Raw genomic sequence first — 27,701 nt, 5'->3', positions numbered from 1 at the left:
GAAACTACGCTGGAGTTTACTGGTTGCCCGCTTACACAGTTTACAGACATGGAAGACTGTAGAACAAACACAAAAAAGCATGAAGATTCTAGGTATCATTGTTCACTATCAAAAACAGACCTAGTGCTGTGTCCAAGCCACATGTTAACAGAAGGTCTCGACATGTCACCAGTAGATGCACCAGAGCAGCATGCCTGAACAGCATGATCTCTTTCTCATCTAATTTACCTTTACAAAAAGAAGACACAGGTGTTATCGGTATAACATTTCAGAAATTACACAATACATATGCAAGCAATTTAAAAGAACTCAACATCTCAAAATTTTCCTTAAAACAGTTAAATAAGTACAAACTTGAAAAGCTGTTCAAGAAACAAAAGTCTTTGATATAGTCTAACTTTTTCATGTTATCTCATCCACAGCAAGCATCACATGAGAAAGCATTTCTGAAAGCTTTGTAGGCATAGACGGTATTTGCTGGAGGATGGGATAACAGTTCCTTAAGTCTGACATTAAATTCACACTGCCTTATTGGTTTTAGTAAGACAATTTTCAAACAGACACAGAAACATATAAATTTCCTATCTTTTGATCCTTCATATTATTGCCTCATCTGACAAATCAACAGCACGCTTTTGTATACTCTTCTCAGAAACGTCTTCCTTTCTGCAATTCACTGACATGGGTATAGATTTCAGTTTCTCCCTCATATACTGGTGAAGCTGATTGCTTTTCTTTTTGAAATTCCCTCAAATTAAGAGAACTCTGCTGATTATACTTTAATATGGTAATCCTATAAATCACAGGCTGTCATCTTGCAGAGACCACTAAAATAATTTTTATTTATCTTCTTGTTCATTTGCAATTTCATTGTCATTGCTTTTATTCTGAGAAAGATACATTAAGCCCAGAAAGCAATAAAGTTTGAACACTTGAAGTTTGTCACAGAGCTTGTGACATAGTATGCAGACTAGACAGGCAGTAGACTGCTTGCTGTATTATTCTACAGTTATAACCAGTAAAAGAAGTAAAAAACAAAAACAAACAACCACCCCCCCCAGAACAAAACAAAACAAAACAAAAAAAGCAGAATATTCAAAAGCTTTCTATATCTTTCTCAGTCCTTATTTTGCTGTGAAGTGTGCTGTCCCTCTTGTATCTGTAGCATAAAGATCTTCCTTGGTTGTTACAGATTTTTCTGGTTTTTTTTTTTGTTTTTTCTTTTTTTTTTTCTCCTGGTTCTTTGCACATACCAGAAATGAAGTTAGAAAGAAATGAAATCAATAAGATCTTTTTTTCCTTCTAATTTCTAGAATAGGCTTAGCATTATTCTTTTATTTTCCCTGTAGTCATGCAGATGTGAAAAAAAAAAAGCTACCAAGCTACCAAAAGAAACAACAAACACATACAGACAGCTTTTCACATTAAAATATCTAAAATGAAACAAATGACCGTTTGATATAGAAGCAACATTCTTTAATCATATCTAAAATATTTTAAAATGAAATTCAATTAGAATACTTTTTGTGTTACAATGTTCAAGTTAATAAATATAAGGCTAGGAAAGTAGGAAATATTTTAGAAATAAAATCATACAAGACGAACTGCTGAAACTTTGTTACTTAACAGCAACCTTGAGCTGTGTGTCACCAAATAAACCTATATTAGTACCGCAGAGAGAACACAGACTTTTAAAAAACATACCTTCTTTAAAATGATCACATATCACCTTCTTCTGTTGTTTTAGGAAAAATCTTGTGTGATCAAACTTAATGCTGTCAAAGCTCCAACTTACAGAAGCAAGTACACCCAGATGAGTCAAATCTTTTAAAACAGAAGTAGCTGCTCCCTTCAGCAGACAGTATGACTGGCACTGGCTTTCTGAATAAAAGAAAACACAATGGTAAAGTTTGGCTTCATGTACCAGACTATAATATTCAGAACACCTACCAAACACAAAGCTCTAACTTTAACAGAAAAACAAGTGTTCACTAAAGAGGCTGCTGGGTCATAGAATTAAGCTACTCCTCACAACAGGCAACTGCATTATTTCATCCATCTCATAAAGCGACCAAAATACATGATAGATAGGTAGGATTTTATGACTCCCACTAAGATTGAACTATTACTCCATTGTTTAATTATTTTCTTCTACTCTGTACTCTAAGCTTAGACTTAGCTGATTTAATTTCATTTGTTATGATAACTTCAATTTAAACAGCATTTCTCCTTACCTGGTATTCAACTTCTGATGTCTTTGCCTAGTGAAGCCAAAGAAACCAAGCTCTTAATGCTTTCATATTTTTATACTAATAGTCCTTAATAGCTTCTATGTGGCTGTTCTACAATTTCTTGTAAGTCATAACCACATTTTTGCAATTAGAATCCTTGATGGAGCTGATAATTGCTGACTGAGCTCAAAGGAATGAACTTTTTCACAGGAAAGATAGTGAAATTCTTTAATACCTATTATTTCAATATGTTCATCGTAATAGTTGAGTTGATCTTGTTAAGAAGATGAGAACTTAGTGAGTCTTCCAAGAATTTGAATTACTTTTCAAAGTATTTTCAGCTGACCTATACAAATCATGTAATTAAGCTAGCTGATGACCGACCTTTATTTGATCAGAGCATTATTTCCTAGCAATTAAGAACTCACTAAACATACTAAAAAGTACTATGAAGTCCAATTTTTCATTATGTGTGAAAACAGGCCAGATACTACAGAATTTTGGATGCTCATTGTATAATTTAATACAGATATTCCTGCACTGATGTATCATTTTATTCTTAAAGTATAATTCTAGTCATCTATCTTCATTGTTTCACTGTTAAAAAAAAAAAAAAAAAAAAAAAAAAGTGTAAGTGAATCTTTCTAACATCTATTTTGGCTATAGCTTATTTTTGAGAATGATTCCTTTCCATCGTATGCAAGGCCATCACAGAATGGATTGGGTTGGAAGGATTCCATCTGCGTGCTATGAACAGGGCTGCCACTCACTCGACTAGGCTGCTCAGGGCCCCACTCAACCTGTCCTTGAATGCCTCCAGGCACAGGGCATCCACAGCTTCATCACTCTCTGAGTAAGGAATTTCCTTTAAATATTTAATCTAAATCAAGATTTAGATTTACAGTTTAGAATTCTTATCCCTTGTTCTATCACTGCATGTGCTTGTAAATGTGTTTCTTCCTTATAAGCACCCTTTAAACACTGGAAGGCCATAATGAGGTCTCCTCTGAGCCCTCTCTTCTCCAGACAGAAAAAACTCAGCACTTTCGGTCTTCCTTCATAGGAGAAAGACTTCAGGTCTCTGCTCATTTTGTGATCCCTTCCAAATTTGCTCTTACCATGTCCTTCTTGTACTGGGAGCTTCAGAGTTAGATGCAGTACTGTAGGTAGGGCTTCACAAGAGCAGAGGAGGACATTTACTTCCCTCAATCTGCTGGTCATGCTTCTTTTGACACAGTCTGGTGTAGCATAGGGTTTCTGGACTGCATATGCACACTACCAGCTCATGTCCAATTTTTCATCCACCATTACCCACAAATCCTTCTTTGCAGGGCTGATCTCAATCCTTTAATCCCCAAATTTGTGACATTGTTTAGAATTGCCCCAATCCAGGTGCAGCATCCTGCACTTGGGTTTGTTGAAGCACAATGAAACACTCTCCATTTCAAGGACTGTGATGGAGTTGGACATGCTTTGAATGTGTTTACTTTGAGGCTGTAAAATATCTTGGATAAATATCCTTTTAATATTTATCTACCAGGAATGGCTCCTATCTACAACTCCTACTGTACGGCAAAAATGTAGTTCTCAGTGCATGTAGTTTTCATGCTCTTAAAAAAATAAAGAGCAGGAGTTCACTGAATAAGGCTCAGTTATGTACTAGATAAACTCAGGGCAAACTGCTATTGTGTGGATGTAGCACAGCTACTTTGTTGAACTGTATTTTATTAAAGACATTTTCACAGCTAATCCATCCTGCCTCCCATTCTCTCATTTACTTTATGGAAAAATTCACATTTGTAATTTGAGAATACTGATTAATCTGAAGAGATTTCATTTCAGCTGAGGGGTCAGACATAACTAAAAACCTGTATTTTTTTGTTTGCATGGGATTTGTCTTTGTCTTAAGTCGTAATTACATAGACTGTGCTCACACCAACGTACACAAATGCCCATCTCTTTCGCATGTCATCAATCACAAGGATGATAGCAAGCTTAATCATTTCCATATTTATCCAACTGGAATTTTTTAATAAAAAATGATAATATGCTGCAATGCTATGCATCTGTAGTGCTATAAAGTATATTAGAAATCAGTATACCTGATGCTTGAATTTTGACTATGACACTGCTGTAATTCTCTTGCTCTTTTTTCTCTGTTCTTGCAGGCTCACAAACAGAACTGTCTTCTTTGTGATCAGGTAAATGTAGTTCTTCAGGCTGTAGCACTGGGTCATTGAATCAGGGATAAAAATTTTTATACAAATGTAACAAAATCCTCTCAATGGTTAAGAAAATTGTTTTGTAAATGACTTTACATGCAAAAAGCTTTTCAAATTAAGTAGCTTGTATGATATATACGATGTTTTCTTTTCACAAACATCTCATTTACTACCGAAAAAAGCGTTGAGACACACCAAGATGTGGCAGTCTCAGGCTACACTTCCTAGGAATTGAGGTGCTAACAAGTTCTCAGCCATTGTGAGTGGAGATGCTAGATAATGAGCAAGTATGAGTAGAAAGGATTAGATAATAAAAGCAAACCAGAAAGAACATGGAAACAGCAAATGGCAGAAGAAAAATTTTCTTTGAACAATCACTTACATAAGATAACAATTTCTTCCTATCTTACAGCTATCTATTGCAAGTTACTAGTATTTAAATTTTTTGTTTTTGCTTTGCTCTTTATAGATGCTGATGCATGATCTCCATGCACTTCTGTTCACAAAGCTTCCTTTGTCAGTGCTATCTCTTATTTCAGAAATGGGTTCTGATTGGTTGTCTCCTACACACTGCCAATTATTTTCAGTTAAAAACTTCAGTCAACTCAAAAAACAAACTGATCAAAGAGAAATGAAAATATAATTAAAAAACCCTAAACTTCAAATTAAGTTTAAAAGCCTCCTTGTTTTAAAGAGCCAAATGTGAGTTAAATTGAATCAACAAATTGGTTTTACTTATTTTCTCTTGTATATTTTCTAAACTAAGTATTATGCAAAGTGGAATCTTTAAAAAGTAAGCTAAACAAGAAAAACAAAGGTGGAATAACCCTATGAATAGTGCAAGTATTTATTAAGCTAAATTTAGAATGACTTTTAATAAGGCTTTAATTATTACAAAAACATATACATTTACATCCACATTAATAACTATATATTTTTATGCATTGCTTTTACATCAGACATAACAGATCTGTTACACTGGGGTCTACCTGCTAGCACATATCTTTCTACAGTTTCATTAACCTAAACTTTCACAAGCTTACTACTCCCTGCTTAAAAGTGTAGAATTGACTGCTCGTCTTTCAAAACATTTTTATTTGTCTTCCCAGGAGATGCAGTTGTAGTCAGAATTCACTAGATGGTAGCATAAAGCTACACTTCTGATAACTTGCTCTAGTAGTTTTAAAAGTAAGATTGCTTCTAAATAAGGCCATGAAAGTTCAGTGTTTTTTGTTTGTTTGTTTGTTTGTTTTTTTGGGGGGGTGGGGGGCAGGGGGTGAGATGTTTACCAGAAACTGCAAAAAATGAATTTCACCCTGAATTAATTTGCCCTATAAGATTAAAAATAACTTGTAGTTAAACAAACATCCTAATTCAATTCCACAAGAATTACTGCTTAAAATTTTTATTTAACATTTTTTCAATGGTAAGACTTAACTGAAACACAATAAAAAGTTGGTGTCAAAAACTCTGGTACACAAGTCCAAAAAATGAAAAAAAAATATTTTTTTTGTATGATCGTCATGAAAATGAGCTTGGAAATATGTCACTGCCTCACAAACTACCCCACTTCTTTATTTTTTAAAACAGATAAGGACTTCCTCCTATTCTTTTTCCTCTTTTTTCAGTCCTGCAGTGCTCACTCTATAGCCTGAGCTTCTCTCATAAGCACTGTGAGAACAAAGCTGACAATAACTTCTTGTTTTCTCTGACACCTGTACTGTCTCATTATTTTCTGTGGCTTATAGAAACAAGAACAGTTCCAGCAGTTCTTTTGAGAGAACTTTATCTCTTGCTGATTGTCTAGGCTATGCTAACTCTACAAAGGCAAAAATAAAAGTAACTGATTTCTCCAAGGAACTTACTCAGGACATACAGAAAAAAAAGAGAATCCCAGTATGGCTGAGATATGCAGAAATCTCTGCATTTGCCTGTTCTAACACCTGTCCCAGCAGGAAGGCCCAGAGCAGGATGCCTAGGACCACATCCAGACCACTACAGGAATCTTCAGGCAGAAACTCCACAGCATCTGGGCAGCCTGTGCCAGGGCTCTAGCACTTACACAGTAAATAAGTGCTGCCTGATATTCAAATCTTCTGGAGTAAGTACAATTTAAAGTCACTCTTCAGCACAGGAATAAACTCATATATATTATAATAAAAACCAACCAACCAACCAGCAACAACAACAACAATAAAAAACAAACCAAAACAAAAAACCTCCAACAAAACTGAAAACAAACAAACAAACCAACCCAAAGAAATCTAAAGAACCAATGAAGTCAAGAATCTTAGATGAAAATTTAACTAAAGATTTTAAAAATTTTACCACTGAGCTGAGATTTTCCCCCCATAATTCTACAAACATGAAATACCAGCATCCATGGTAACTGGCATTAGAAAACAGTACTGCAAATGGAATAACAGCAGAATAAAATGATTCACATACCTTTCCCAGGATGATCTACACCATTTTTTTCCTGTCTTTGAGTGATTGTGTGTTTACATCTTAGCATTATAAAGTTGTTCAGATCAGAATCATCATTGTCCCATTTTGAATCAAGTGTGAACGATGTGAGCTTTTGACCCTCAGAAGAGTTGTGTTGTTTAAAGGGCATATCTTTACAACTGACAGACACAAGTGAAATGTCTGTCTTCTCTTCTCGATTTAAGGAATAAACAGGTTCTTCTATCTTTCTCTTTTGTATATTTCCTCCAGTAACATTTTCCAGAGATATATTTGTTTTGTCTATTTTGAGAGAAGATGCAGCATTTATAGGTAGGCCAAAGTGCTGCATCTTGGTCTGAGGTGACATGCAAAGATCAGTTACTTCATCTGTCTGATGTCTTTCACTAGAAAGCAATTCTTGATCTGTCATGGAATTCTTTTCTTCAGGCCATCCTAAAAAATAAAATTTGATTTCTCTGCTATAATGCAGATTTTTTTTTTTAATTGCTCCTAGTTGAAGTAAATTACTTTGGATTGAAAGCATTTTTGAATTTCTTCTTTCTGTCTTCCCAGATTGCTAGAATTTGATTTTAGAAAATTTGTACTGATTACTCCTCAGTCAAAATGTTCAATTCTGAGAATCAGAAGGCCATGCTACTGTTTTTGTTAAGTTTTCAAAAGTGATGCCTCCTGCTGTTAGGTTTCTAAGAAGTGGGATAACAACACATTTGATTGGGAAAATCCCTTACATCCAATCTAAATCTCTTTTAGTTTGAAGCCATTTCCCCTTACTCTATCACAACAGACCCTACTCAAGTGTCTGTCTCCTTTCTCATAGCTGCTCTTTAGGTACTCAAAGGCCACTATCAGGTCTCCCTGAAGCCTACTCTTCTCCAGGCTGAACAACTCCAGCTCTCTCAGCCTGTCCTCAGAGGAGAGGTGTTCCATCCCTCGGATCATTTCTGTATCCCTACTGTGGACACGCTCTATCAGGTCCAGGTCTCTCTTGTACTGAGGACTCCCCATTTGGATGCAGTACTCCAGGTGAGGTCACTACAGTGCAGAGCAGGGGAGCAAGATTACCTCCTTCACCCTGCTGGCCATGCCTCTTCTAATGTAGGGTACAGGATACAGACGGCCTGGGCAGTGAAGAAGGCACACTGCTGGCTCATGTCCAGCCTGCCATTTACCAGTACCTCTAACTTCTTTTTAGTAGGACTGTTCTCTATCCTAGTGTTTCACAGCTTATACTAGTGAGGGTTGCATGACTGAGGTGCAAGACTTTGCACTTGGATATGTTGAACCTGGGGTTCACCTGGGTCCATTGCTCATGCCTGTCTAGGCCTCTGTGAATGGCATGCCAAGTCTCAGGTGTGTCAACCACACCACACAGCTTGGTGTCATCCACAGACTTGTTGATGACAAAAAAGAAAAAAAAAATAATCAAAATATTCTAAACCAAAACTACTATTTCCAAAGGAATTCTTCCTTGTGAAATCATGGAATAATTATCTTAATGGAAAAGATCTCTAAGATCACCTAGTCCAACCACTACCCCATCACCAAAATGCCCACTAAACTATGTCCTTAAGTGCTATGTCTACAAATTCCTTGAGTACCTCCAGTGATGGTGACACTACTACTTCCCTGGGCAGTCTGTTCCAATATCTCAACACTCTTTCAGAGAAGAAATTTTTCCTAATATCCAAGCTGTACCTTCACTGGTGCAACTTGAGACTATTACTACTCATCCAATCTATCACTGACTATCACTGTCATCCAGGAGCAAAAGTCAACTCCCACCTTGCTACAACCTCCTTTCAACAAGTTGTAGAGTGCAATAAAGTCACTCCTGAGCATCCTCTTCTCCTGACTGAACAACCCGAGCTCCCTCAGCCACACCTCAAAGACTTGTGCTCCAGGCCCCTCCATTCTCTGAGCACACTCCAGTATCTGTTTTGAACCCAGCAAAGAGTACACTTGTTCAAGCAATGGGCTGCGATGTATGAAACCACTTAATTTAAAAGAACTATGGTTGACATTTCATCTGCATACTTTTAGAAAATATAACTGTGTATTTAAACATTTTTGTTACTGCAAGATGTTTTAAGTTTCTGAAAGTACGTCTTAACTACAGCAGTGTTTCTGCTTCACAGTGTTACAAAACTTGTTGAAAACAAAAAATCTTCCATTTCTGTCCTTGTTGGAAACATAATAATCATCCCTTTCTTTCACTTTCTCTGTATCTATCTTTGCCTTTTACCACTGATTTATTTTGAAGAAGATACTTACTTTCTAATTGATGTATAGAAAATTGTGTGAATGTTTCTACTTCTGTAGAAAGCAAACTGTTTGTATTACTGGAATCCCTGTTAAACTGCTCCAAAGGACCAACACAGACCAGATATAATCCCACATGAAGCCACCAGTCCTCCTCTAGTGAAATAAGCACTGGTGTTTCTACATCAACTGAGAGCATTTTCTTTAGTTCTGTGAGAGAATGGCGCCGATATTCAAGTTTAAAACTTTGATACTCTATAAAAACAGAAATCAACATATAATATCAATAATTTAGAAACGAAAATAAGCAGAATGTCATTTTGGAAATACCAAGTACTCATGACCCGTGTAGTACGCGTTTCCCTTGGTTTTATTTTTGTTTGTAAGCCAGTGCCCATTATGAGACTTAAAAGCAAAGCAGTAATGAGTATTCTGGTGCTGTCAGAAATCACCTGCAGCTTTTTGTTGTTGTTGTTGTTTTTTCTTAACATGAATTCAGCTCTTGTCAAGTTAAAAAATTATTTTCCATTTTCAGTACTTTTCCTACTGCCTGATAAACATTACTTTAGGTAAAATAGCATCCAAAATAGAATTACTTCAATAGATTTTAGTTTTATGCTCAGATTACCTCACTTCTTGAATACAGTTAGTAGTACTGAACAGAACATTTTGTAATGAAGTGAAACTCTTCATTCAAATTATCTCCACAGAAGAATACATGACATACTAAATTCTTTGTTGCCGTACTGATATTATTTATGCTTACTTTAAAAAGTCAGGTTATCCAAACCAGAGAGTTACATTAACAGGGTCAGCCTCAGTGGCTCAAAAGACATGCTCTGTATTACAACTTTATTTTTTCCACCTCATTTTCTCCATGTATGTAGAAGTGTTCAAAATCAGTTAGAAGTTCAGTATTTCCTTACCGACAAGTAAAAGAGAGCTCACATTATCCCAGTACTTCTCTGAATGCCATACCAAAGAGTCTAAGTATTCCCTAGAGGGCTCTGCAATCAAAATACTAAGAATATAAAAGAAGACTTAGAAGTGTGAAGTTTAACAGTATCATCTGTTGAATTTTAAAACTGGTTGATTTATTCAAAATTACTTCTAAAGATACACCATCTCTTCAAATTTCATGTTCATACAATCATTCATTAAAAATATTTTCTTGTGCATATAGGACATAATTTCATGCAACATCACTGTAAGAAGGAAGATGTGAGAGAAGATATCAAGTCTTTTTCCTGAAGCAAATTGGTGCTGCATGAGAATTCTCTCTAGATTGTGTTCTCTTCCAAAAAAGGTATTTAAAGCCTTTCTGCATATGCAGAAGAGACAGCAAAACAAAAAATGCTAGTCTTCCAGCAGAATAAAAAGGAAAGGATGAAGCCATCCTGATTCTATGTCAGTATGAAAAGGCTCGAATTCCACTGCTGTGTACCCCCACACCACAGAAAACACTTTCTTACTTTCTCCAGGAATCTCTTCTGGTAGGTGATACGTGGTAAATGTATATATTTGATATATATACATGCTATTATATACATATTTACTGTTGCCTATTCAAAAAATGAGAATGGATTTTTCAGTCTATCAAGTCTCCCAGGAGACTTTCTGGTTTACAATAGAAACTGTGGTTTCTTTTTTCAAGCTCTGTTAAAAAAGGCCACACATAGAGATTATTCACATTGCAAACCTTTTTGTTTCACATTGTAAACCTTTTTCACTTACAATAGAAACTGTGGTTTCTTTTATACCATGAGATTATACGTATAACTGTCTCAGTCATCACCAATTCACAAACACACCAAAGCAATTTTTCCACTAATTTTAAGTATTTATGATTTAGAGTATTTATGACATAATTTATTACTATAAAGTGTTCATTACCTGTTACCAAAAAGAGGATTAAGTTCTTCTTGAAGTCCTACGCAGAGAAAATTCACCTGTGATCTTTGTTGTTTGCATGAAGGAGTTAAAGGTACTTCCATTTCATCTTTCAGATATGAGATGTGATGGGCTAGAAAATGTATAAAACCCCACCCCACCCAAACAAAAATCTAATACAGTTCACAAGGCTTCATGTGAATGAAGCATAAAAACTTACAAATTTTATAATGATGATGTTCTTCACTAACATTCCTGATGTCTTAATGGGATAATCCACCACTTCAGCAATAAAAAACAAATAGGCTTCATATTTAATTCCCAGACAGTTTGGAGATAAAAGAGATTACATTTCCTTATTCATTCTGTAACGTAATTCACGCTACCTATTCTCCCATGTAAAGTTATGCTTAGAATTAAATCACCACGTATTATGAGTTAGGTCTGATATTAGCTGATGACCACTGTTGGCTTTCTTAGTTCATACATAAATGAAACTATTCGGATTAGAGAGATGAGACAATTTTTGTGGAGACTTTAACAGTGCTCGTGCAACTGTATAGAACTGGAAAATTCAGGAACAAAGTTCAGACTTATAAAGATGGAATTATATTCCCAAATAGAGTTAGTTCTCGTTTCAATTTATAGGTGTGAACACTGAAGTGAATCACAGTTTTAAAGTTGTATTAAAGTATATGGACAAACATGCTTGTTACTATTACATGTCAGTCATTTTTCACAACCTTTTTTTGCTAATCACATTAAATGTGAATATTTTAATGGATTATTTCTTTCCATTAAAATCTTATGCAGAATTTGCAACTTGGTGGGTTTTTGGTATAATTCCATAAAAACTGCAAGTCTATATGATTGGCCTGGTGTTCATCTCTCCAGTACTCTTCCAATAGTCTTGAAAGTTAAGTTTGACGAGAAAGCAGAGGTCACAAAAAACAAATAAACAGTTCTTCCATGTTCTCAGAAAACTAACAGCCAGAAAAATTAGAATTAAATTAGTGCCTCCATAAGGAAAAACATTTGTAACAAATTCCCTATTCATTTTAACAGGCTGTAAGCAGCTGCAATCACCATAAGCACATTGTTAGGCCAACTGGCACTCAGTAAGCTCAGACACCTGCCCAGCTGCTTGCAGCTGCTCCTTGTCCAAACTAACAAGCAGATTTTAGGGCAGGAAGGATACAGGAGAGTGTTAGGAAGCCAGAGAATAAACCGTATATGTGGAAAAACAAGAAATTAAAATTGTACAAAAGAAAAGAGCACATTTCCAAATAGTAAAATTTCTTTCTCACTTAGAACTAAAAAATGCTCAGTGAACTTCAGCTGTGAACTTCAGATTCCCTAATATGTTTTTCATGTCAAGAAACAAATTTCATGATTTTTTTTGGACAAGATCAGAGCTTATCTCAGGACCGCAAAATTCCGGAATAAAGAACAATTATTTCTCCTTTAGTAATGTTGTTCATATTCATTCACATCTAATTATTCTGTCCTTGAGACTGGAACATTTTGACCCACTACAGTAGCTAAACATTGCCTCCACTTAGAGAATTATTCACTTCCTAATTACATAAAAACCTGAGTGGCTTCTCTTGACTCTCCTTTATCAAAAAATAACCCCCATAGCTAGCAGGAAAGGTTGGTAAACAACGAATGTTGATTAAAAATGCCATTATTTTCAGACTGATTCTTCTTGGAGTCTCAGCAAATATGTTGTGCTTCTGTTAACTCACACACAGCAAAATTAAGAAAGAGATGGAGAATACTAAGGTTCCCTGTTGAAATTCGATTCGATATAGGAACTTCCATTAGAAACCGTGTCTTAGTAACATAGTTGGGTTTGCAGATGTCAAGCCTACAGATCTGTGAACATCTTTAGAAGAAAGAAAAAAATAAAAGAAAGATATGTAAGCTGTCTGTGCCCTAGTGACTGAATCTTATTCAGTTCAATAGCAGATCTCAGCCAGAAAATTCACAACAGAGATTAATGATGTCACTTTCTTTTAAAAAATAATTCAAGATGTCTTGCCTACTCATCTGTATTGGAAGAATGGACAAGATCCTAGGTAAGGCCATAGCCAACTTGTATACATAAGAGTCCCAAATTTCTCAAACAAACTGTACTTCAACTCCTCCTGCTTATCATAAGTATTTCAAGTAAAGAGCAGGCAGCTAGTTTAGTGGATTCAGATTAAAGTTAATCTTGTGAGGCAATAATCTCCAGAGGGAAATTAGGTTTAACTTTCTCTTCAGGGGAAAACACAAAGCTTAAGGCAAACTGAACATACACCAGACACTTTGAGAAGGTATGATTGCTCCCATCAAAATTCCACTACAGCTCAATGTCAGGAACATGATACTATTAGTCTGAAAGAGAAAGACATCAGTCTTCTTTAAATCATATTAAAACTGAGATTAAAAAAGGGTTTTTGATCTGAAAAAAACACAGTATTACTCTATAATTTTTAGAAATGCTGGATGGAAAATTATCAAGTGAACATGTGCTGTAGGAGAACACTGCTATTGCCCAATACAAAAATGGGTAGACTTTCTGCAAGATAGAACATACATTAGAGGGAGAAATTACAGAATCATGGAATCACTAGCGTTGGAAAAGACTTCTGAGATCATCTAGTCCAACTGGCCTAATAGTTATTCATCTAAATGCTGTTTAATAAAGTATTGCCACTTTTCCCAGGAAACAATGAATTTCAAATGTAGCTTTCTGTCCAGGCTTTTCAGAATGAAATTTCCTGATTTCAGCATAGGAAAAGGAAGGATTTAACTCACATGTTTCAGCACCTCAACATTTTCAGTTTATTTCTGCGGAAAACAGATTCGATGGCTGTTTGAATTCATTCCACACAGCGTTACTGAACCCCTTGCAAGCCAAAATGATTGTGCAGTAGTTTTGTACCTCTGGAAGACCTGATCTTGGTACTTCTCCCAGAATAGTCCTCCAACACCATTCTTTGAAAGTATTTGCATAAGTACTTAAACTTTAAACTGCACTCTTTCACTCCAAAACCATCATCAGCTTGACTTCACTTTCCTCTGCCCTCCGTGAGTAGAGAGGTTGCAAGATTAAAAAAAACAAACAAACAAAAACTAAATATGAAAGTTACAGGCACCATCTTTAGCCGAAAGAAATGTAAAGAACCTAAAGCTGTTTGCTGTTAGCTTTCAGCACTCTTGAAAGGAGCATGGCACTTCTACCCATCTATGGTGAAAGTACAAAATAGATTACCCAAGCCAAATGCTCTCAAGTAAATGAGGCACATAAGGGACAAACATCTGAAGAATTTATTTGAAGTATCAGTATTGGGTGTAGGTCTTCTTACCTGAGTCAGAGATTCCCAACATACTTATGCTGTTACTGGAGCTAACCACTGAAGTAGGACAGTATTTGGCAACTTCCATTTTGTTCGCAAGTTTTTCTTTGAGAGCTGAAAATGGGTTTTAAAGGATGCCATAAATTAACCATTTACTGAACGTTCCTGTCAAAACAATTAAAAAAAATCTCCTTGGTGGATCTCCATAATTTATCAGTATGAAAAATTTTTGTTATGCTTAGTAACACAAAGTGCCATAAATCAGTGATTTACAGACCAGAACAGTGTCCAGTCTTGTCCCTTGGACTTGCTGGAAAACAACTGAAATGCACTGTAGTTGCCATTTGAACCACTCAGCCTTTTTACGTCTACAGTGATGTGATTTCTGCAATAAGTGGGTAGCCAAAATGAAGTTTACTAAGTGCTTGTGCATGCAGGTTCTCTTTCTACTGAAGAGGATTAAAATAAATGTCAATTTATTCCTTTTTATTCTATATACAAAATCCTCAAACATCTGCACTGGAGGCCAGGTCATTTTACTTGATACCGGAATATGACATGTATAATTTAATATACTAAATGTATCAGAGAAGTGAATATTAAACTGCCCTGTGCAAATGTTGTTTTAAAGTCTTGCTCCTACCTTCAATAAGCAACAGTTTTACTCTAATTTGCATCTCCCCAAAAGAAGCAGTTTTCCTCACTTGTTTGATAAAACTAATGCAAGTTAATTTATAATTTATTTTTGAGCTCAAAGTAAAGAGTCCCAGGCAGTATCTTTTTCTTTTAACTACACAAAATAATTCCACATAGTAACAGAAAACCAGATATGGTTATGAATAAACCTCCTGTTTATTTTCAAGTTTACAGCATAACTGGGGACTAAACCAAATGGCAGACCAGCCATTTCCCCTTGGCCATTTAATGATACATTTCTAATACTCTGAAATTTGTGTATGGCATAGTTCATGGTTTCATGTACAGAAATTCTAGTTTGATACAGTCTGAAATAAATTCTAAGTGAATTGAATGTAAAAGAGCTAGATCATGTTAAGCCTGTAAAAACAAAAAGGAAAACTGGGTAAAGCATTTAAGGAAACCAGCTCTCACCTTCTTTGATTACCTCTTCACACGTATTTTCATAAGCCATATTTTCTAGAGCTAAATTTAATAACTCCTTTAATTCCAAATATGATGGAATCTTACTGGAATTTGATTTGCTGTTGCTGCTTTTGCAGAATTCTAACTCAAAAGGCAACATGAAATACTGAAAAATATTAATCATCACAGAATGTTTAGTAAACTTTAAATTTTCTTTGACAATACTGTACAGTCTTAACTTGGAAAAAATTAAGTAGTTAATTAAGTTAAATGAATTCTAACCTGATCTCAGAGCTTTTAAGAAAGAAGACACATGAAATATACATGGCAGACACAAAGTTTAGTTCAATACATAGAAAAATGACAGTGTACAATATTTCAAAATGAACCAGTGCAATAAAAAGAGTGGATCTAAACAGATATTTCTGAACCAAGTAAAATCTCCATTTGTTTAACTGAATGTTTGCTTTTTATAGAACATTAAAATATGGAGAAAGAGACAAATTTGATTTTCATTTTGTTCCCTCAGAAAAGAAGCCTGGTTCCAGAGCATGCATTAGAACTTTCTCTTTTCCATAGACACACCATGGCTTTCTATTCCAATTCATTTTTACTCTTAGTGCAACATTATCTACATAAATATGCCAACATGTCAGGTTTCAGAGGAACAATATAACAGAGTGAAGATTCTTACCAGCTTTATTGAAAAATTAAAAATAGGCAAATAATACCAGTGTTTTTCTAACCACAGAAACAAGAAGCTTTAAATATTTACAAAATATATATTAAAAAAAAAACCTCCATAAAATGACCTGCATATGAACAAGCATTAATGCACATAAAACAATCACTAATAAAATAACTGGGTAGAAACAACATCATGATACCTCTTTATCTTCTAATGTTGTTTTACAGAAGTCCTCAATTCCTTGAAATTCATTTTTACTCTCCTGCATTTCTATTTCATTTCGGAAAGTCAAACATTCCCTTTAAAAGACCAGAAAATAAAGCAAGTGATTACTTCATATCTAAGACTGAAAATCTTAGTAGTAGATTTGACAGCTACATACGTGGAAAAAGGTTTTTTTTTTTCTAAGTAATAGAAATTCATACTTGGCAGTTCCAAGGGATGTTTTAACGAAACATAACAATTATAAGCAATTGTTTTTCAAGAAACAGTACATTAGGTGCAGAGTAGTATCTCTTATTTGGATCATTTATGCATCTGTTTTAAACAGCATCTGTAAATTTCATCCTGATTTTTTTTCTACTGGAGAAGCTGAAATCTTTACCCGTTGAATTTGTTAAAAAGTTAATATATAAAATCTGTTAACCTGTTGAAAGCTTTACTCATAAGTTATTATTTATTCTTAATGTTATTCAATTTGTAGATACCTAAAAATGTTCTCTTCTGTTAAATTCTTTCCTTCAGAAACTAAAAAAGGATCTCTCACACAAAAAAATTTAAGTCTGCTCAGAAGTATAGATAAATTAGGAAGTTTTTTATGATAGTTTTTCAGATTATCAACAAAAACAAATTCATCTTCAACGTGTAGATCTGAAGAAAAATAAGAAAAAGAATGATCAGAAGAATTATCAAGTGATATTCCATGCTACAAACAAGTGATATTCCACATGCTACAAACATCAGTAAAACAATAATTATTTCTTAGTTTAAAGATTTTATGGTTTTAAAGTTTTAAATGTAACTTAGTCTAGAATTCCAGAGGTCTAACCAATAAGCTCTCTTTTTCTTTAGCTTTTTTCTTTTCTTTCACGTAACACTTGTTAGAAGGAAAAGCTGCTTTCATTCCCTTCTTTGCATTATCAAGTAGCATAAGGACCTTTTGCAGTAAGTTTAGGCTGAATAACTTAGCCAAACGCAATTTGTAACAGGCTCATACATTTCAGCAGGTAGTAATGAAGAAATGTGTGTATTACATCTAAAAGTAAAATGTGGATTCACTAATTCTGCAACAATGATAAACTTTCTGGAAAAAGACAAAAATAGAGGAGTTGACAAATGATGATGATTTCAATAAAAAAGAAATACTTTGATACACACAGGCTAGTAGAAAAAAAAACCAACAACAATATATAGCAATATATCTAGAATTAAATTTTAATCTTCTTCTATTTGAAATACAGTTAAAAAATATCATTTCAAATTCTCTAGCATGCTCTTTCTTAATTTGGCATTATTCACTTTTTCAAATCACATTGTACAACTTTTAACATTCCAGTTCTGATAACATTTACCTATCAAGTAAATGTCTATGTTTCGTCATTCACTATTCACATCTTCATGCTTTTTCTGAAAGTTGGTTTTATGCTGCCAACAGATTAGTCAGAGTCAACTACCAAGTCTTCAGCGACACTAAATAGCTTTACAATCTTTCAAAATAAGAGACATAAAAAATGTTCGAATCAATACTTCCCTCTAAGGTCAGCCTTTTGCTAAGATTTCCTTCTTTAATGCAACAGCACTTAAGAGAAATGGCTTGAAGTAACCGTGTTTGTGCTGATCAACAACTATTGATCTGTTAATTCAATAAGTTTGTCAAAAGACTAATGAATAGCTTGACGACTGTCATGATTTTAAGATTTTTGTTATCAGTATTCCACATCCTAACATCATGTAGAGCACTGGGACTTATAGAGTTAATGCTCCAGTTCTATGGATCGCCGACAATTCAGGTATACCTATCTCAGAAGAAAAGGAGAACTGCACATCTCAGAGGACTGTTCACTGTTCTGTTTCCATTTTCCGTTCAGAGAGAAAGATAAAACTGCTTGCAGGTCACAAGACTGTCCCTCTTCTGCTGCCCATGTCTGCATTGTGTGCTCTTTAGCCATCTCAGCTTCAGCATTAGACCAAGGCCTTTGGGTTTTGGACGCCCTCTCTCTTTTATTTGATTAGCTTCAATTACAATTACATTGTATTATATTGTGTTATCTTGCATTCTGATATCTCATATTTAGTACATTAGTTTTCCTCCTCAGACTGCTGCTGCTGTTTTGTTTTAGGCCTATCTCCTTACCCTTTCCCCTTTCCTGGGCTGTGGGTCCATGGGTTCCCCACCCCATTAGTCACAGAAAAGGGCTGAACCGACCCATAAACTATTGACAGTGTCCTCCCATAAAAAGAAAATCCAGTATTTTTAGCTTGCCTACTTACTTTTGTTTAAGTACAATAACTGTCTGTAAGTTCTCAAAAAACCAAAAACAAACAAAAAAAAAAAACCAAAAAAAACCCCACCTTCTCCTGCCCATGGAGGTTTACCTGTTTTGAGAGGTTGTTTCTAAAAAGGTATGAGCTATAGCATGGGAAAGCACACAAATTCTTTTTATTCTTTTTGTAAGTAAATATGAGGGCTGCTCTGAAAGTAATATCTCCTTTTTTACTACGTTGGCTCATGAGGTCAGAGGTGGATGATGGTGACACAGCAGTACATACAGGCTGAACCTTCTCGCCAATATTCTGTTACATTTTGTTTTCATGCACAGATAGCAGCAGAGGGGCACTCTGACAAAACGCTGCTTTGTAGCTCAGAGTTTTCTCTATTAAGCAGTGCTATTGCACTCTTTGTAGCTGTTTTAATTTCCATGGAAATTACAGGATATTTTGGGAGCAAACTACACAATATAGAGGACTTGACTAATGATTAAAACATTCAGCTATATTCTACATATGTGGATAAAAATCAGGTAATTGCTTTGGGAAATGAACTAAGACTACTTTCAATTACTAACTGTAGAACAGTTGTATTGTTGATAGTATGTTCCTAGTAAATATTATCTTGTACAGCCTCACAACAAGAACCACTTGTGCCCCCTACATTGCTGTTGAGCAGTCTGAACAAACGATTAAGTTACTTTGCTTGCCTAATGTAATCTAATTTACTGACAGACGAATAAACAACAATAACAAAAAAATAGTTCAGAATATTATGTCATAATTCAGTAAAATAAAAATTTTCTCTACATATTGTTCCTCAATCAGAATGAATTATACCCATTAGGGCTGTACTTTCCAAAACATTTTTGAAAACACAAACGAATGCTACCCAATTCAAAATACCTCAATCCCAGGAACAAAGTAGAAACTGCTTACCTTTTTTCCATCTTGATATGTTAAAAAACATATCAGGAATCTAACTTTATTGAAGTACAAAGGATTGTTAGCATTTTGACCAATGCCTAGCAAAATCTATTTACTGTGATCCTTTGGGTTCACTTTCTACCATATGCTACTACAACCCATTAAACCCTACTTCTCCATGGAAAAAAAATATCTCTTAAAATGGTTGTAACTTCTGCAATTGCAAGTAATGTGATCATACAAATGATCTCTTCAAAGATCCTTCAGTCATAAACAAAAAAATGTGGAAGTTTACAAGTTAAATTTTGTAAAATTTAGAAAAGAGTAAACATCTTACCTTGCCACTGTTCCTTAAGCTCAATAGCACAGTCGATCTTCAAATATTTCTCTTGAGTTGATGCTTCCTCACAAACAACTTTCTCAAGTAAATAATATGTTTCTGTGTCAATCTGAGAGATGGGATTTGAACTTGCTATTACTTCATTATTGACATAGAACCCTACAGAATTGATAGGTTTCCTAAAAAGCAGAAAAAACATTTGGATAGTTGAACAGCTGTAAGAAATTTTAATAACTTCTGTAACTCCTGAGTATATCAATGGCACACAAAAAGACAGCCTAAGAACTTTCATAGTCACTGTATTTGGTCAGAACAATTTGAAATTACAGACTTGTCTTCATTATTCAAATATAAACCCAAAATTCAACCTCTACTGCCAATTTACATATTTAATTTCCCAAGAGAAAACTCCTTAAATTTAATCTCAGCATTATGTTTAACAGAGGGCAATAGCTGGAAAAAAGCATCAAAATTATTGGTGTCATAACACTTCTCATCAAAAAAGCTGCTGGGTTAAATGTATACGTATCTTTCACATATCATGCAGAAATTATACGCAAAAAAAGGTGAAATATACTATAAACAAAGAAGCAAACACATTTCATTTTCTTGACACTTTTTGTGCTAATGTCAGTATTAGTAATATTTGCCAGGGAGAAAACCTGGTTACCAAATAAATAGCAAAGTCATTTGACAACAGATTTTTTTTAAGAAGTCATAGTTTTGGGTTAACCATACATTTGGATAAAATACTCATAATTTCTAATTAAAATATGGCCATTTTAATGCTACATTATCTATATAAATTGAACGAACAACAAACTGACATTTCTGAAGAACCAGTGTTTTCTGCTTATACATAATAACTGTTTCTAATATTCTAATTTCTGAGAACAGACTTCTCAATTGTTCATCCTATTGATTTATTCAGTATTCTAATAATATGTTGCACTACACAGTCCTGGTATTTGCCAACCATCTGGAGGTCAACCACATAAATGGCATCAGTATAGAGAACAGAGTGCATCTCTTAATTTCAACATAAACCTTCATGTTTAGTCAGTGATACTGGGGAATAACAGCTGCAATTTTTTAATAAAATATTTTACAAAGCAGCATAGCCTTAAAGTTGTTTTGCAACTACAAGTAGCATAGCTCATGAGCGAAAACTGTCTGGTATTGACAACAATAAATGCCCAAGGTTCAACAAGATGTGAGCCTTTGAAAATCCATAAAACTTCGAACACCGTGATAAATGAGAGCCGCATTTTGTTAAATCACAGCTAAGTGAGCTGTCGAGATGTGGTCATGGCTCTGTGTCCAGGTACAGGCCAGTCGCAAGTGGCACCCCACAGGGGTCCATCTTGGGACTACTGCTCTTCAATACTTTTATCAGTAATTTGAATAGTGGGATTGAGCGCACTCTCAGCAAGTTTGCTGATGAAATATACCAGCCACCCCTCACTGTGCTCATGCTCACATCCTCTGTTGGTCTCCATAAACATTCAGCAAGAGTGAAGGATACTGGTGGGTGCCATTTTTTTCTGCATGAAGGAAATCAGTTCCACACCTTCGCTTCATGCACACTTCCATCCCAGAAACCTTTCTGTCAGTGTCCCTCAGCTGCCATCTGTCACATAGCAACAACACATAGCAGAATGTTGGCAGAGGGTTCAGACTCTACTGTGATACCACCAACATCTATGCTATCCTGGGCCAAAATCATAAAACAGGAGGCATTACTTTCAGAGCTGCTCTCGTAGTACTACTTTTAGAAAAGAAGATATCTTTAAGCTGTCTCCTCAATCAGCTCCACAGCACTGTCCACTTTATACCATCAGAAGACATTTCCATATTCTATCATCACTAACTTATCACTCACGAAGTAGCTGAATGATATTAAAGGAATCGTATATACTTTAAAGATAAGGTCACTGACTTTTCCAGGAAATCCTCCACAGATAAACTTTTCTTCCATTGATCTAACACTGAAACAGCAATCATGTCCTGTGTTGAAGTAACTGAGATAGAAATGGACGAAAAAGAATCACATAAAAAATAATAAAATCATTTTTAAGTATAGATCAATCACTGCAGAAGTTAAACTGCAGCTAACATGTATAGAAGAGGCAAAGATTGTTGCTTCTACTGTTTTCAAGTGAATGAAAGTAAACCAGAAACATGCAAATATTTTTATCCATATTCACGTATCTTTACACCAATTTTTTCAAAAATTTCAGCATCACCTCCCAACTAAACAGATCTATTTTCATAACTTATATAGACCACTAGTTTTCTTGCACAATAGCATGTCTCCTGCCATGTTATACTGCATTTGACTAATTCAGCATGAAGTTTTACAGAGATGCCAACGACCTAATCAAATATTGCCCTAATTTGTGGTGCCAAACACAAATACCCAGTACTCATCTGTTTATGCTTAGGCAATGAATAAATCCTACCTTCACATGCTATAAGACTGCTACTTCTGGAAATACATTTTTTCCTATTAGACTACATCATATTATCAAACAGAATACTTTTCTGTCAATCCACAGTGAATTTAAACTAAACCTTAGGGACCAGACTACTCACTTTTTGTCCAGGGCCTCCTATACTTATCATGAGCAAAAAGTCCAGTCAGATGATACTTTTCATGTTGTCGTAAACAGGGAGGAAAGCAAAGTGATAGTCTGTGGATGGAATACTTTTGCCTTGCCATGCTCTGCACAAAAAAAAAAAAAAAAAAGGCATGTGATAGGATTATGAGACTTACAAAGACTTACATTTGTCTTTTTTTTTGTGCACTATGTCTTTTTATATTTAAGTTTTATATTTCTGTGAAATTAAGACACAGTCCAATCTAAGATAAGATACTCATGCTTGCCAAATTTGATATTTAACTTTTAATTTACAGTTCTGCACATGCAAAACTTGGCATACACTTAGCTATACCCACCTAAACTTAGTTTGCGCAGTCAGGGTGCTTATCATCATACTTGCACGGTTACATGTGTGCATAAGCTAAATAAAAAGAATTGAATGTGACTCCAACTACGGTTGCTTTCAGTGCTCAATTCGAAGTTTCTCAGTTTCTAAGCCTCTCAGTTTTCATGCGCCATTATGAAGTAACAAAAGGCCATTATGGCTTCATTAAATATAGCAGGGGGAACATGGTTGCAATCGACTAATTCTAGAATTTAACATGGCAACTCCACTGACATTTCATTTAGGACCACCTTCAATAAAATGTCCAGCAGTTATTTTGTCACAAATTTCTACATGTGTTACTACATAAATAGCACAAACTCCAGAAAAATCAATGATTTTAGGAAGCTGAGAAAAATAATACTTATGTAGGGGATTTGGATTTGACACATTAATAGTGTAGGAAGAAGTTACAACCCAAAATTCTGTGCTGTAAAAGGCATATTGGAAAGGACATCTAACTACAGAAGTGTGGAAAGTGTTGTGTGGGGGAAACCAGAAATCTCCGTCTATCTCATTAGTCATGGCCTGACTTCACTTCTGTTGCTTCAGGTCCAAGAGATGTTCACTGACTTGGATTCCCATCACAACTGTGCTGTCAGCCACACTTTTGGAAACTTTCCTGAACTGGCTAAGATAGATTGGAAGAAAAGAAAGTGAGAGGGAAAAGGAGGGGAAAAGACCTGGAACACAACATGAACACTCAATTATTCAGAGAACATAAAACTCAGTTATTCTGTCAAAGGTCATAATTATCAATTACACAGAATCACAGAATCACAGAATTGTAGGGGTTGGAAGGGACCTCTAGAGATCATCGAGACCAACCCCCCTGCCAAAGCAGGTTCCCTACACCAGGTCGCACAGGTAGGCGTCCAGGCGAGACTTGAATATCTCCAGAGAAGGAGACTCCACAACCTCCCTGGGCAGCCTGTTCCAGTGCTCCGTCACCCTCACCGTGAAGAAGTTCTTACGCACATTCGTGCCAAACTTCCTATGCTGCAGCTTATGTCCGTTTCCCCTCGTCCTGTCTCCACGTACCACTGAAAAGAGACTGGCCTCACCGCTATGGCCGCCACACCTCAGATATTTATGAACCTGGATCAGGTCCCCTCTCAGTCGTCTTTTCTCAAGGCTAAACAGAGCCAGTTCACTTAGCCTTTCTTCATAGGGGAGATGCTCCAGGCCCTTCACCATCTTTGTGGCCCTCTGCTGGACTCTTCCCAAGAGATGCCTGTCTTTTTTGTACTGGGGAGCCCAGAACTGGACACAGTACTCCAGATGAGGCCTTACCAGGGCAGAGTAGAGGGGGAGGATCACCTCCCTCGACCTGCTGGACACGCTCTTCTTAATGCACCTCAGAATGCCATTGGCCTTTTTGGCCACGAGGGCACACTGCTGGCTCATGGCCAACCTGTCGTCCACCAGGACGCCCAGGTCCCTCTCTGCAGAGCTCCTCTCCAGCAGCTCATCCCCCAGCCTGTATTGGTGCATGCAATTATTCCTCCCTAGGTGTAAGACCCTACACTTGCTTTTGTTGAACCTCATCCGGTTTCTTACTGCCCAGCTCTCCAGCCTGTCCAGGTCTCGCTGAATGGCAGCACAGCCTTCAGGCGTGTCAGCCAATCCTCCCAACTTCGTATCATCAGCAAACTTGCTGAGGGTGGCCGCTATCCCCTCATCAAGGTCATTGATGAAGATGTTGAACAAAACCGGACCCAGCACAGACCCCTGGGGGACACCACTGCTTACAGGTCTCCAGCCAGACTCTGCACCACCAACGATGACCCTCTGCGCTCTGCCAGTCAGCCAGTTCTCAACCCACCTCACTGTCCACTCGTCTATCCCACACTTCCTCAGCTTTGTTATAAGGATGTCGTGGGAGACAGTATCAAATGCCTTTCTAAAATCAAGGTAGATTACATCTACCGCTCTTCCCCCATCCACCCAGCATGTGACAGCATCATAGAAGGCCACCAAGTTGGTCGAGCACGACCTCCCCTTGGTGAACTCATGCTGACTAAATTCTTTTTCCTTTTTGGTTTAATCTTCTGTCAGATATTTAAAACTATCAGAATTGTTAATGACAGTTAATTTTAAGAAAAAGGAGACAAAAAAATTGCCATTATGCCATCTTCTTTAGAAAACCCTTGCAAAAATTGATAAGAGCCATATTGATGTAATAACAATTTTTTGTCTAAGGCAAAATACTATGTTTAGACAGGGATCTTCTCTACTAATCCTGATTATAACCTTTCTTGTCATTATAACAAGTTATAACAACCGTGACTGTGCTCTTGCAGTACTCTGAGTTTAAAAATAAATGGGCTGCAGAGTTCAGAAACTGCTGAACAAGTAAATGCAAGCAATAACATGCCAGGGATCGGAAGGACAATGTTAACACCAGTATGCAGTTTTGCAGCTAGTAGCTCAGTAGCCTAGAATTAAGCGTACTTTCAATCACTGATGTTTGTAAAGTGGAGCAAACGTGTCCTAGGGTTGTGCATACATATGGTGGCCTTTTAACAGGCAAGCTATACATTTTACAAAACATTTTAGACTGACTTGTTCTGAGTATAAAGGCTATAGTGAATTAGTTGAATTTATGAAGTCTGCTACAACATAACCTTTCTTGTCTTTCTCATATATATAAATGTTTTTTAAAAAGAGTATTAATGTTTAAATCATTTAGCCAATGAATATTTCCTACTATTTCTCAAGGAAGTTAGAGGTCTCTATAAATTTCTATTTTAAACAAAAGACATTATTTTTTTTTTACAGTCCTGTATGGCTTGCCTATATTGCCAGTTTATGATATACGAGAATACCAAACTTCTAAGATGACTCTGTAATCACACCTGCAATGCTCAGTAGCTTGAGGAACCTACCTGAAAGGCACCTTTCTTCAAGTATTTATTTAAACTGGGCAGTTGGAAGAACTATATCTGGGCTTTATAAAAAGAAAAGAACATCCAGAGAAGGATTCCTTACTGAGCTCAGCTAAACACTTGCAGGAATTAGAGTATAAGTCTCTCATCAAATTCCAGCATTTCCTACAACTGGAAGTATTAAGCAAGTGCATTCGATAAAACAAATCCCTGAAAAGTTCACTGAACTATTACATGCTCTCTAGCAGGATGGTAGAAACAAGAAACTGCAGTTTTAAGACAGTGTAACCTTCATACAGACAGATCCAGAATACCTTCACTTTTGTGACCACATCCACTAACTACTTCTGCTGATATTACAGAGCCAGCAGCCAGTCAGCAAGTTACCAAACACTAAACTTCTGCTTCTTTTCATTTATCCCACTATCAGGACTGCTTGACTCCTCAAAATTTAGGCAAGAAAAGGCACAAATCTAGTTATTTTCCTTTTCAAAATGGCCCTGTACATGTTTTGCCAACATACCTTATTTTTTTTATTCATAAATGCTACAGAATCATCTGAAGATCAAACTGAATAGAATTGCTGCTGGAAGGCTGAAATACAGATTGCATGCTGCTGGAATTACAACAGAAAAAGGTTTTCAGATGGTACATTCTAAGAAAGAAAGCACAAACAGAGATACTATGGAAAACACCTCCTGCACTATGAGGAAAGGGACATGAACAAGATGTTTCACAGTGTGGATTGTAGTTCCCCTGCAAATTTCTGTACAATCTTAGACTATCTCAGAGTTACATTTCTCCAGATATGTGCCAGGACTACTTGCGAGTGTATTTGCACTCCTCCTGAATCCTTGAAGGCAGCATGTCTCACTATCTCATTCTTCTACTTGTTCACTAGGAATATCCCCACTAGACAAAGCACCACCCTGCCAGAAAATTATTTAATATAGTTGTATCTTTTCTTTGAAAATGTGAATAAGTAAATCCTCAATTGGAAAAGACACTGCACCAAATGATAAGCAATGGATAACATGACACAGGTGTAGACAGGAAAGAAAGCGGAACTTTGTTAAGTTTTCCATGTTGTAACAGATCAACATCAATAAAGCCAGGAGATTCGTTGTAGACGACAAAAATATCTGCTTTGCAAAAATTTTAAATTTTAAATTTCATTCATAACAAAGAAATAACACTTCCCCATCGTTAGTAGGAATACAACGATTTGTAGTATTACCTAATGCATAATAAAGAAATCAGAAACTAAAACTAGTTCTTCAAAAAGGTAATTAATTGAATTGTATGCAATAGAAAGCACAGTACACACTCCAAAGGAAGCTCTGAGTAACAGGTTATGAAACACCTGTTTCACAATCATAAATGCAACAAACAATCAAAAAATAAATGCTCTTCTGTTTTGGTAAAATTGCACTTTAATTTTCTATAAAAAAAAGGTAATCAATAACCTTGTTGTTATACCAGCATCAGTGCAGTACAACAACCTCACACAAATATAATTTCTTAGAAATCAGTTCTCTACTTTTTAACATATACTGAATCTTTTAAATTACTGACATAGTTCGTTCAGAATAATAAGCGAAATAATAAAACTATACCTCATATAAATAGTCTGTTGAGTGATACTTTAAAGCTGCAAACATCTTTTTTGTTTTGTGATGTTTCCGACACTTGTCTAAAAGAAATTCAGAGAAAGGATAAGTTAAAAGTTTTTGTATAAAGGAGTTGAAAGCGCAGACTGAAATAAAGGCTAAACAAGAAAAATTTCTGAACTTCTTCTAACATATGCACTTTGAACTGAACTTTGTTTAGAAGTGTTTAGTATTCCTCCTTTGAAAGGATGTAA

At 35.8% G+C, this 27,701-nt stretch overlaps 1 protein-coding gene across 1 annotated transcript in view; it reads right to left on the bottom strand.

The window, feature by feature from the left end:
• The window catches only part of SHOC1 (shortage in chiasmata 1), a 48,163-nt gene extending 20,665 nt beyond the window's left edge, over nt 1-27,498 (bottom strand). The window contains exons 1-15 of the mRNA XM_085213854.1: nt 27,454-27,498; nt 22,557-22,686; nt 21,901-21,982; nt 19,959-20,140; nt 16,915-17,077; nt 16,407-16,506; nt 15,529-15,685; nt 14,428-14,532; nt 11,075-11,204; nt 10,108-10,202; nt 9,194-9,436; nt 6,902-7,354; nt 4,334-4,459; nt 1,705-1,881; nt 121-228 (exon numbers count right to left, since the gene is read on the bottom strand). Coding sequence (XP_085069980.1) covers nt 121-228; nt 1,705-1,881; nt 4,334-4,459; nt 6,902-7,354; nt 9,194-9,436; nt 10,108-10,202; nt 11,075-11,204; nt 14,428-14,532; nt 15,529-15,685; nt 16,407-16,506; nt 16,915-17,077; nt 19,959-20,140; nt 21,901-21,982; nt 22,557-22,686; nt 27,454-27,498 — 2,296 coding nt within the window. The remainder of the gene's footprint in view (nt 1-120; nt 229-1,704; nt 1,882-4,333; nt 4,460-6,901; nt 7,355-9,193; nt 9,437-10,107; nt 10,203-11,074; nt 11,205-14,427; nt 14,533-15,528; nt 15,686-16,406; nt 16,507-16,914; nt 17,078-19,958; nt 20,141-21,900; nt 21,983-22,556; nt 22,687-27,453) is intronic.
• Between the last annotated feature and the right edge of the window lie 203 nt (nt 27,499-27,701).

This window comes from Meleagris gallopavo, chromosome Z, assembly GCF_905368555.1.
Source record: "Meleagris gallopavo chromosome Z, MGAL_WU_HG_1.1, whole genome shotgun sequence".
Taxonomy (NCBI): Eukaryota; Metazoa; Chordata; class Aves; order Galliformes; family Phasianidae; genus Meleagris; species Meleagris gallopavo.
The sequence above is the reverse complement of the archived record's forward strand: the minus strand, read 5'-3'. Positions and strand labels throughout refer to the sequence as shown.